The following is a 12430-nucleotide window of genomic DNA, read 5'->3' on the forward strand; positions in this document are numbered from 1 at the left end:
ATTAGATATTTTCCAAATAGCCATTTAAAAAAAAAACAACACACACACACACAGGAATACCTATTTGTAAACCACACACAGGCGCAGTTTACCTCTAGCACAGTGACAACAGACTTCAAAAATACTTCCCTGAGAATACAGAAACAAGTGGCTAATTTGTGTGTTTATTGGGTAGCCCCAAACTTAGGGCCTTCTAAAAGTACCGGAAGAGGAGGGAGAGGAGAAAATATACAGTTAATAAAAGTACTATTAGAATTTCAGAGAACTGACAATAGATAGGTTGTCTAAAAGAGAGTGGTTAACTTGCCCTGTGGTCACAAGGGTTCCTCGGTCTGATTTTTAGAGCTGAAGGATGGGGAGGACTTTGTAAACATGCAGATTGACTTTGGAGACTGTTTGGAGAAACCCCTGCAGTTTCCTTGGAAAGATTTTCAAAGATGATCTGCCCTTGCCTTTTTCCCAGTGCTGAGAAAGAATGACTGAACTAAGATCACCCAACTGGCCTCCTGTCTAAATAGCAATACTACTTAGACCTACACACTCTGTTTTACAGTGCTTTACAGCCCTCACTAAATTGGGATTAGAATTTAAAAATCTCTCAGTTTCTAGCCTGATGCCTTAACCATTAAGCCAAACTGGCTCCCTCTGATTTTCTGTCTTACTATATTCTTTGTCCAACAGTGTTTTTAGAATTATGTTAACACTTGCCTTCAAGAAATCAGGTCCTTAAGGTTTCCATTCAGACCAGAGTTATGAGTAAAAGACAAGTCACTTTTGTGAATGATAGCAAAACTAGATTATTAGGTGACTTCCATGGGTTGGATATAAAGTGCCAATGGCAGGGCAGCAGGTTGCACAATCTCAGGTTTAAACCTTCAGATTTAACATCATGCGCTCAAAGCAAGAGTTGTTTAAAGAAACAATCTGGTAATGAATAAATAATGGTACCTGATAACATATTGTGAGCAAGAGTGGCCACATTAACATCCTGGAGGTGTTTAAGGGTTTCAGTGTGGAAAAGACGGAGAGTAGATCCCGATGTGAAGGCAATCCAGATCCCCACTCCTGCAACAGCCATGTGAGAGATCACCATCCCTTCCTCTTGATGAGCTTCAAAATGGCACTAGATAATAGAGAGAGGCCATTAAAAAGCATTCAGTAGGAACAGTAATAACAATAACCCATATTTATTTGTTTTCACACAGTAACTGTGGACCTGTTGTGAAGGGCACCATGAACAAAAACTTATCTTGCCTTCTCACAAGGCTGAATTGAAAAAGAGAGGTGGCCACAAGTGCTTATTGTGCAGTACTTAATACAAAAGAACAATGATTCAGATATTTCTCAGAGCTACGACCTCTCTGCAAAAGACAATAATATATACTAGTGGTCCCCTGCTGAAGAAAGGAAGTGATCACAATTTTCACTAATGGCCTACAGAACATAACATTATAATTGATACCCATTTAACACAATTGGAAGGGACCTTGCAGTCTTCTAACCTAACTCCATGCTCAAGCAGGACACTCTAGACCTTTCCAGACAAATGGTTGTCCAATCTCTTCTTAAAACCCTCCAGTGATGAAGCCTGCACAACTTGGAAGAAAGCCATTTCACCGATCAATTGTTCTAAATGTCAGGAAATTTCTCCTTAGTTCTAGGTTGGCTCTTTCCTTGATTAGTTTCCATCCATTGCTTCTTGTCCCGTCTTCAGGTGCTTTGGAGAATAGGTTGAGCTCCCTTCTTCTTTGTGGTAGCCCCTTAGATATTGGAACACTACTATAATATCACTCCTAATTCTTCTTTTCATTAGACTAGACATATTAATTTACCATAAGTATATATGTCAACATTGTACCCATGGGTCAAAGCAATGCATCTGCCATTTTTAAAATGATGATCCTTTCCCCCCTGCCATGGAGACCATGGATCTTAGTATCTCCCGTGGTATTCCAAAAAAATACCCCAGCCTTCTGGAACAGGAAGATAAGAGGGCAGAAATTGGCAAATGTTGCTTTCCCATTATCTTCTCTTGGCATACGGTGAACTTTTCTCACTGATTCGACTCACAATCCCTTTCCTAGAAATTTTTATACTTGAACATCATGTCAAAGCAGGATGTGGTCCCCTATAGATCTCATAAACAATAACCAATGGCCATCATAATGAGCATCAATGGAAGGTATAATTAAAACATTTGGTGGGTAGCAAGTGGCTAAAAACATGAGGAGAAAGAGGTGAGGGTAATTGTATATTATTCATGAAGGAATGTGGATGGCATGCAAAATCAATTTAAGCTTAATTCCTTCACCATGGGAAAATAAATTAGATTAGGCAGAATAAAATTAGGGCAGAATGAAAGTAATTGGCAAAGAGACAAAATATAGTAAATTAAATGGCTGACTTTTCTCAATAAATTTAGAATATGGTATTTTTTTCAATTACTGTTGAGTCAAACCATAACAAAAAATAGTGGTAAACAACAATTAAAATGTAAAATGCATCCGAAAATGATACTTTGTGGGGCATTCATAACTCAGAAGTGAACTGCAATCCAGATTTTCCTGTTCCATACTTCCAGCATGATATTCAGATTGTAAATTGGCAAGCAGAATATGTTGGCATCCAGATCGTACAAAAATATTTTATATATTTTTTTCAGAGTCTTTACTATAAAGGTATGGATTTCAAGCAGTTAAAAGATGGTAAACAGTTTTAATTATCAGTTGGGATAGCTATCCAATTCCCAAAACTTTTCTGCCCCGAAGTCCTTCTGAGACAGCTATCTGTCTCCAAAACGTTGCAAAAATTCAAAACATCTTTAAGTATCTCCATTTGCAATGATGGTAGCAATACTGAATAGAAGTCAAACATAAATACTGTTATTTTAACAGGTAGAAATCTGGATTTTTCCAACTTTTTACAAAAACATAACCAATAAAATCCTTGAGTAACCCCAGAACAAATCTCATAATTTATTTATGTGGCTTAGGCTTTTCTGAAAAGATAGTGAATTTATTATTAAAGGGCATAATAAAATAGTCCAGTGAATGATAAAATACATGCCATAAAGCTTCCAGTGATTTTCTGAGAAAAAAATAAAAACAAAACTGTTGTGATTCCTCTGCTTCAAATCTATGAAAACAGATGGTACCACCCAAGTAACAAGACAAGTTGGGCGACAGCCAAGAAAAGCTACATTAATCTTATCAAATCATTAACATTATTAAACCATCGTAAAAACCTAAATGATAAAAGATAATTAATTAGCCTGTTTCTTTATTGAAGTCCCTATGTTAAAACTATTTAAGGTAAGTAAAAATAAGGTGCATAGGGGAAAAAGGTTGCTGCTAAGGAACCTTAAAAGTGAGTTATTTCTAGATGAGTGGTTGCTGTGAGACATATCATATGGTAGTGCACAACATTACTGTGTTCTTCATGACTACAATATGACAGGTTAGAGAACATTAAGACATTTCAAAGTGTTTCTTGAGGCCCTCAAAATAAGTTTATTCTAAACTAAAAAAGGATTAAAGAACCAGATAAAAGAACTGACTTAACAAATGCAATGATTCATTTAACAACGGTGGCAAAAAAGTAATAAAATGGGGCAAACTCACTTAACAAATGTTTCACTTAGCAAGATACATTTTGTGTGTGTGTGCCTGTGTATCAGCAACTAAGGAAATTGACCCTTTGGTCATAATGTTTACCTAGAAGTTAACTCTGTTCATCGACCACCTTCATTTTGGCCTTACATCCATTCAGTCACTTTCCTTTTCCTTTGCTCATAAGCACAGCCTTTGAAAGTCAGCCCTTTTGTCAGTTTCTGTTGTTGCTGGCATGGCCTGTCAGTTATTAGTTGCACAACTAGTGCCCTATCTTGTTCTCTGCCTTCTTTTTGCAATTGTGACATTATTTTCACAACAAATAATATATGTGGAAATGCTGAAATTCTAACAAGGAAGAGAAGTGTCAGCAATAGTCAAAAAGTGGTTGCAAGCCAAACATGACAGGAAATAAGAGCCACTTTACAATAAAAAATTTGGAAAGAAAAATAAAGAGTTCCTATGTGTCTAAATAACATCAATAGAATGTTTAGTTTAAAATGCTTGTGATTTACATGTCTGCTTTAAACATGAGGGAGCTTATAACTTTAAATTTAAGACAACTATCTTAAACTTTGTATCATAAAACAAAAACATTCTCATAATAAGAAGTTACATAAACAGAGATACAGAAAAGTCATCTAAACTTGCCTATAGATTCATACAATACACAAACAATATATCTATTAGGAAAAACATTTAGAAGAAAACAGAAATAAAAATACAGCACAGCAATACCATTCTACCATCAGAATCTCCTTACATGCCCAAGGGTATGTTTTTTGCAAAACAGCATAGCAGAAGTACAAATGGAAAAAAATGTTCATATTTCTCCATTATCTTGCCACAATTATGTCGCTTTCTAATAGTCCAATTCAAAAGCTGGACTATTTTTTCCTCTGTCTAGGAAGCAACCAACAGTATAATATTTTTCTTAACCAGAGGGTCCGAGTTATCTTTATCATCAGCTCTACAGTGTTTATTGTAGGGTTGATCTTACAACTGTATGCCATCCACACCAATGCACTTGTATTTTTATGAAGAACACGAATACAGTATGTTGGCATTATTTCTTTCATAAGTGAGATTATTAGCCAAACACTTTCAATTTTTGAGATTTCTAAGAGGATAGTTTCTCATCTAATGTCTGCAAATGGAAGAGCTTGTTGAAAAGATCATGAATCAGTTACTCCAATTTTTCCTTGTTGCTGCAATTCCTAGTGTCACTTTTCATGCTCTGCTGAAAGATGGGTAAATTATTCACCCAAGTAGTAAGATCAACATTATGTGCATCACTCTTCAGCTAAAAGATTCTTTAGCCCGGCTCTTAGTCATTCCTGAATACATACATAGACATTGGAATGAATGACCTCAGGCGACAGCACATACATCTACGTAATGCTCTAAACAAGGAATCTGTGACTTCTCTTAACTCAGAGCATTGGGATCTACTATCATCTAACATAGCTCTCTCATACTGTGCCTTACACTATGTCCTGCAAAAGTTAGCTCATTAATTCAATTGAAACTGGCAGATATTACATCACAACATTGAAGAAGCCTAGAACATATTTTTTTTAAATGAGAAGCATTCTGCACAATAAATAATTCTATTTTAACCCTCTTTCTCACAAATTAGTATATGACTATGAAGCCTTTTCATTCATCCTCCAATTTTATCTTTTTTGTACCATGCAACCATTCTCATTCTTTATCAGAGACAGAACATATAGAACCACCCTGTTTCTCATGCAAGGGAAACATCATTTTGCTTGTTGATGGTTGGGTGAGGGTCTCTTTCTCCTCTTGCACACACCCTCCATACACATAAACAGCCATAGTCCTCCAATCTTTTACACAGATCGTGATAAACCGTTATAGTTGTTGCTATGCTGCCAAGACATTTCCCTGCGAAATGAAGCAGCCCTAGCATCTAAGCTAGCTTGGTCCATAATTCCATGCTAAAGTCTTCCCCTTCCTTCAGACCGAAGAGCCTGGTATTTCTCTTTTCCTCAAGCACTATGGCAACCTTAAGAGTGCCAGCACACATTTTCATGGCTACAGCCAATTCTTTCATCCCAGTGGTGCCTGAAAGAACAAACCACTTTTTTTTTGATACAAGACATTGCATAGTTTGCATCTTTCGCTTCCCCCCTATTTATACGCAGCACAAAATCCTTTGTGATTCTCAGCCTGAACAGCTCTGCCAAGGACTGCAGAATGCTTTCTCAAGCATAGCACATTCCGTATAATAGGCCTCATTGTTCACAGAAAGTGAAGGGATTTTACTATGTTTAAGAAATGGCCATGTTTATACATGCTATTAAGGAAAAATTGGGATATTTTCATTTATTTGGCATATTTCAGGCTTTGTTTTTAGAAAATTTAAATTACAAATTATAATCTTCCATTGTAATAATTATATGTAATTATTGAAGGGGGATGTATAATTATTAAGAGTGCTAGCAAGCCCATATAAAGGCTACAACATGAATGATAGGCAGGAAAACAGATACTGCAACAAGTGTCTTGAATCAAGGGCTGTTGTAAACACTCATTTTAAACAACATAACTCTGGAAAGAAACATTACAATGAACTGTAAAGATAACAACAACATCAATGTGGTTATGGATCAAACATGGATCAATATCAAACATGTAACTGTGATACCCATTGTCATCGGGGCACTTGATACCATGTCCAAGAATTTTATAAAATACATCAAGAAATTGCAGCTTCCTGCAATAACACAAGCGGAACTGCAAAAAACTGTGCTATTTAGAACATCATACATCTTAAGAAGAGACTTGGTTGATACCTAAGACGCTAGCAGTAACCTGTATCAACCATTAGTGCCAGTCAATGATGTTTATGTTACATTTTTAAATGTTCAGTTGACTGAGTTTCTTGTTTAATGAATAAATGAGTACAATAATAACAACAATAATATATTATAATATAAAACATACCATGTTTCTCACAAAATAAGGCCGGGCCTTATTTTTTTTTGACCCCCGAAAAAACAGCTAGGCCGTCTTTTCAGGGGTGACTTAATTCCCCCCCTTGCATCCTCGGGTGGGCGGGTGGCGACAGCTTGGATGTTGACCTCGGCATTGGTGGGGCACTTTGTATCGGGAGACCTTCCGTCACTGTTGCTTTCCCTTCTCCCTTGCTGCCTCAGCATTAGAGCAACGCCGCGGCGTTTGGCGCAGCCACATGCGGCCAGCCAGGGTTCCTCCCTGCAACCGGAGCCCTGCGGAGACACTTGGCTTCAGGCGCTCCTGTTGCTGCCTTCCCTTTGCCTTCGAAGGTAAAGCCAATTCTTTTAAAAACGACATCCTACTACAACAAAGCCTCCTCTGCCCGAGAGGGCAGCCCAATCCCACGTGGGGAGATGAATCTCCCGGGGCCGCAGCGCAGGATCGGCCCACCCTGGGAGAAGCACCCAGCCGCCATCCCTGCCTGGCGCTGGGCAGAGCGCGAAGAGCTTTGCCTGGGGCGCCCAGCGCAGCTGACAGGCGGGCCCTCCTTCCCAGCAGCAGAGCTCTCACCAAGCGAGTGCCTCCCCACCAGACCCTCTGCTCATCCTGCCAGGGCTGCGCCAGAGCTGTGCAGGCTGGGCAGAGCCAGGAAAGCGAGCCGTGGGTGCGCGCCCACCTGCCAAGCAAAAGAGCAGGGCCGACCTGAGCTTGGCTTCCTTCCGAAGTCCCTCCAGCGCGAACCCAAAGGTGCCACCGGGAGAGGCCGCCCGAGGCAGTGATAAAACCCACCCGTCCGCGGACAGGGAGGTGAGGTGATGGCAGCGCTGCTTCCCTGGCCATTGGAGAGAGCCCGAAGCCCCCCGTCCTTTCCACCCCTCGCCCAGCCCGTCCCCATCCCCACGCATCTCCAAATGCGCCGGCACTCCAAATGCTGCAGCAGAACGGGCATCAGGCAGAGGCGCTGACTCGGTGCCACTCAGTTCGGAGGACGCGGTGCAGGCCGTCGCCTTGCTTCCCTCTCCACGGATGGGTGGGTGCTATCACTGCCTCGGGCGGCCTCTCCCGGTGGCCCCTTCAGGTTCGGGCTGGAGGGACTTGGGAAGGAAGCCAAGCTGGGGTTGGCCCGGCTCTTTCGCTTGGCAGGCGGGCGTGCACCACGGCTCACTTTCCCAGCTCTGCCCAGCCCGTGCGGCCCTGGTGGGATGAGCGGAGGGCCCGGCGGGGAGGCGCTCGCTGCCTTGGTGAGAGCTCTGCCGCCGGGAAGGAGGGCCCACCTGTCAGCTGTGCTGGGCGCCCCAGGCGAAGCTCTTCGTGCTCTGCCCGGCGCCAGGCAGGGATGGCGGCTGGGTGCTTCTCCCGGGATGAGCCGATCCTGCGCTGCAGCCCCAGGAGATTCGCCTCCCCATGTGGGGTTGGGCTGCCCTCTCGGGCAGGGGACACTTTGTTGTAGTAGGATGTCGTTTTTAAAAGAATTGGCTTTACCTTCGAAGGCAAAGGGAAGGCGGTGACAGGAGCGCCTGAAGCCAAGTGTCTCTGTAGGGCTCCGGTTGCAGGGAGGAGCCCTGGCTGGCAGTGCATGGCTGCGCCAAATGCGACGGCGTTGCTCTTAACGCTGTGGCAGCAAGGGAGAAGGGAAAGCAACGGTGGTGGAAGGTCTCCCAATATGAAGTGCCCTACCAACGCAGGCAGCACTATATCCGGGCATGCAACAAAAGTACTTCCTAACGGCAACCCCCCCCGCCATTGCCCCCCATTTCGCATGTTTCATATGGGCCTTAATTTGGGGGGAGGGGCTTAATTAGATTTTATGCCAATAAAACATGGTGGGGCTTCCTATTGGTGGAGGCCGTATTGTTTGAGAAACACGGTACATTTTAAGAAGATACTTGGTTGATACCTATAGCAACCCATATCAATCATCAGAGCTAGTCAATGATATTTGTGATACATTTTTAAATGTTCAGTTGACTGAGTTTCATGTTTAATGAAAATAATAATAATAATAATAATAATAATAATAATAATAATAATAATAATAATAATAATAATAATAATAATATCATCATCATCGTCATCTGGCAGTGATCCCAGTGGTTAATGAAACACTGGGTGCCTATCAAAAAACCTGAAATAGTATTTAGGAAACCTGTGCATTGACAAAATTTCCATTTGCCAGTAACAAAAGGCATACTGCTTAATCTGCACATATATTACGCTGATACATTACGACATCCTGGGTTTTTGAGAAGAACTCAATGCAAATGAAAGCCAGCTGGCAGTTGTGATTTCACATTATGAATAATAATACATTTTTAATCTATCCATCTATTGCCAAATCAAGGTAGCAAATATACCTAATATTCTGCCTATTTTCCCCACAACAATCCTGTGGGGTAGAGTGGGTTTACAGAAAGAGGCAAGCCCAAAGTCGCCCACCCAGCTTTCGTGCCTAAAGAAAAATATACTCCTAGTTTCTAGGCCAGGACATTCACTATTACACCAGCTCTTACATCCTGCTTTGCTTGCATCGACCCCTTTAAGAATAAGAATTGCAAACCTGATGCTAATGCATTACCAAGCCTGTTGGATTTACCCTAGGAGTTCTTATAATAGTTACAGAAAAGGGAATTTCTCCTATGAAATAAATAGTGACAGGATACCACACAGGACACATCCTTGACCCTTCCCTCTCTTGCTCACATATATATATTCTCTTTGCATTCTCATAAATGCTGCTTCAGCTCAGTGGAACTAGATACGGGCACATATCTATGTTAGCTCTGTTTGAAAATTTCCTTTCTAGCCAAGGACGGTGTTTATGAAAGCTTCAATATATTTCAATCATTCCTCAAATGTAACTTTATTTCTAGCTAAACACGTACCCAGTAACCACTGAAATGAGTAGTATCACTGTAGTTGGCATGAAGCTTAGAACAAAAATATTTTCAAGTGGAGCTGACCTCAGCTTGAATCTGGGATTTCAGAAAGAGTCCAAGCATCAAAAACACAAACAGCAAGAAAGGAACAGTGGGTAGGAAGCAAGAGCAATGCAATGCAGTGTGCCAAATAATTTGTTTCAAGACCTTGAAAATACTGAATATGTGAAAAACACTCAACTGTGCCTCAAAAGTCTTGGTTTTGTGCTTGTTAGCAAAGTATCGCCAAATTTAAGGAGCAACATGGCTGCAATTTTGTTAGTGGGTGGGGGCGGACAATAATAGGAGGGAGGTTGGTGTGAGCAGGGACCTAGAGGCAGGGCATCTTGGTGACTGCCCCACCAGTATGAAGCACTTTGACTTCAGAGATCAGGATGGACCTCATATTTTCCTTTTTTTTTTAAATGGCAGACAACTTCATTTTGCTGGTCCTAGGGAGCATAAGCAGGTATTTGTTGGGTTGCCTTCCCCCCCCATTTCTTTTTCGTTTTACATTCAGTGTGTTTTTCCTTTTATGGAGTTTATTAGAATGGAAGGGTTTTATGGGATGATTAGTTCTTACTGATTACAAATCACCGGAGTCTGGTGATTGAGGGTAGTCTATGAATGTTGCAATAAATAAATGGGATCCCAGCTGGCTGAATCACAGAACTGAGAAAAATGCCGCTTTGAACAGAAGTTAAGAAGTTGCATTTTTCTTTGCTCCACTTTAAGGCTGCATAAATAATGAAGCTTGATCAAATCAAAAGCCTAGCTACATGGACCTCATTCATCCCAAATTCCCAATTCTCCTGCTTGCTGGCTAGTAGCACCACAGAAGGAAGTTGGACCAAAATTACTAATCTTCTCCTTTTTCCTGCATGTGTATGTGTTGGGGGGGCATATCTTTGGATGAGTATTGTTTTCCTCAGTGATTTCCTCAGGTTTTTTTTTCAGAAAAAAGAGAAACAGTCTTCTGGATAATTAACATTCCCTGCAATCAGTGCTTTTATCTAAGGTAGGAATTCAAATTGATCATGCACTAGGGAACAATGAGCAGCTCACAAGAAAAATATCAGCTGAGGACACATTTGTCAGTCTTTGTTAGCTGGTGCCTTATCCTTTTCTCACCCAAGAAGGCTGAAGTGGTCATACACTTGCACTCCTTATATATTTTATTTATTTACATACAAATGAAGTCACTGCAGTCATTGGAGGTTATGAACCATCATCAACCATCATGTGAATTAATAGATTCCCCCCCTCCCTTTCCAGTCCATGGATGAGAGAAAGAAAGAGAGAGAGAGAGAGACTAGCTCAAACCCAACCAGTTTTCATGTCTAGGGAAGGACTGGAACCTGAATCTTTTTCCTCCTATTCCAGTTCCTGAACCACTATGCCACAGTGACTCTCACCCATGCTTACACATATATCCATATATGCCTGTGTTTTAAGATTTTTCAGCTTATGCTCTTCTGTGACCTGTGTACTTCCAAATGGAGACAAAATTTAACTCATAGAGTAACAAACCTGACCATAATGGAACCTGCTCTTACTAGAATAAAGTTTTTGGAGTCCCAGTTTGGTCTAGTGGTTAAGGCACCAGGCTACAAACAGGGAGACTGTAAGTTCTAGTCTCACTTTAGCCATGAAAGCCAGCTGGGTGACTTTGGACTAGTCAATCTCTCTCAGCCTAATTTGCCTCATAGGGTGATTGTTTTCGGGGAAACATGAGGAGAAAGGTGTGCTGGATATATTCTCCACCTTGAGTTATTTGTAAAAATAATAAAGGTGGCATACAAATGAATATAAAAAGCACCCCTTCATTATACTTTTCTTTCCATTTTAGCTCCCACTCCCACATAGCCATGGAAGAGATCAGTTCTGTTTTGACATACTCCAAGATTATGATTTTCCAAGGCTGTAGAATTAATAATGAGGAAAGAAAGGATACCAGTGAGTATAATTTTTGCAAAATAAAAATAAAAATTGTGATATTTGCATGTTATGCACATTATTTCATTTTCTATTTAGCTTCAGGCAAGGGGATACAAGTGGGACTCCTAAAGGCAAAAACATGGGATGGAATAGTCAAGTTCATTCTCTAAGAATAAAATGCTCTAATCCATATCACAGATCATCCCTTCTGAATGATTAAATGTAGCAATTAATATTCAGTGACATTAAAGTTATCCATTAGACTGATTTTTACATTTTACTAGTCACGTCAAAAACTCACTAAAAAACCTTTTTTAATTTAAGATGGAAACTGCAACAATCATATTGGGAGACATCTCCATAAAGCAAAAGTCGTACTGGGTTAGAAGAACATATACAAGGAGGAATTTCTACTGAGTTTCTTCCAAAGAAAAGTCTCTCAGATCCCAGTTACATCCAATTTTGACATCCTGTGACAATCTGATTCAAAAAAAAGCCCCCATCCAAAAAAAAGATTGTCTACAGAGTTGGAAAGACAAAAGACATCAGAGACAAATATTCAACAATAAAGAAAGTTGTTCACTAAATGCAAAAGCTTGGATTTCAGATTATTCATATACAAATATAACCAGTCTGCTCCTTTCCACATCTCTAAGCTGATATTCCTATTTTCTCCAAGTTGATATCATAGGAATGTGCAGTTTGAAAGCATGCAAATGCAAGTAGGTAAATAGGCATTACATATAAGCTTGCAGGAAGGTAACAACATTCTGTGTTTCGCCGTACAGTCTGTGCTGCGGCACAATTTCATGTTGGCCCTCACTCCAGGCAACACTGGCTTTTTGGCTTAAGAAACAGAGATGAGCACTGCCCCTTAGAGTAGGTCACGACTAGTGGGGTAAAACCCAAAGAGACACCTTTACCTTAATTTTATTTTCATGTGCAAGTTTGATTCAAGAACAGACTTACATCTTATATAGAAAATTA

General features: G+C 40.5%; 1 protein-coding gene across 2 annotated transcripts in view; it reads right to left on the reverse strand.

The window, feature by feature from the left end:
* Nucleotides 1-12430, reverse strand: part of ARHGEF10 (Rho guanine nucleotide exchange factor 10) — a 105238-nt gene that overhangs the window by 16151 nt on the left and 76657 nt on the right. For both annotated transcript variants that reach the window (XM_087916434.1, XM_026695217.2), the window contains exon 27: nucleotides 949-1123. In XM_087916434.1, coding sequence (XP_087772560.1) covers nucleotides 949-1123 — 175 coding nt within the window. The remainder of the gene's footprint in view (nucleotides 1-948; nucleotides 1124-12430) is intronic.

This window comes from Pseudonaja textilis, chromosome 1, assembly GCF_049901715.1.
Source record: "Pseudonaja textilis isolate UNSWEBS1 chromosome 1, rPseTex1.2, whole genome shotgun sequence".
Classification (NCBI taxonomy): Eukaryota; Metazoa; Chordata; class Lepidosauria; order Squamata; family Elapidae; genus Pseudonaja; species Pseudonaja textilis.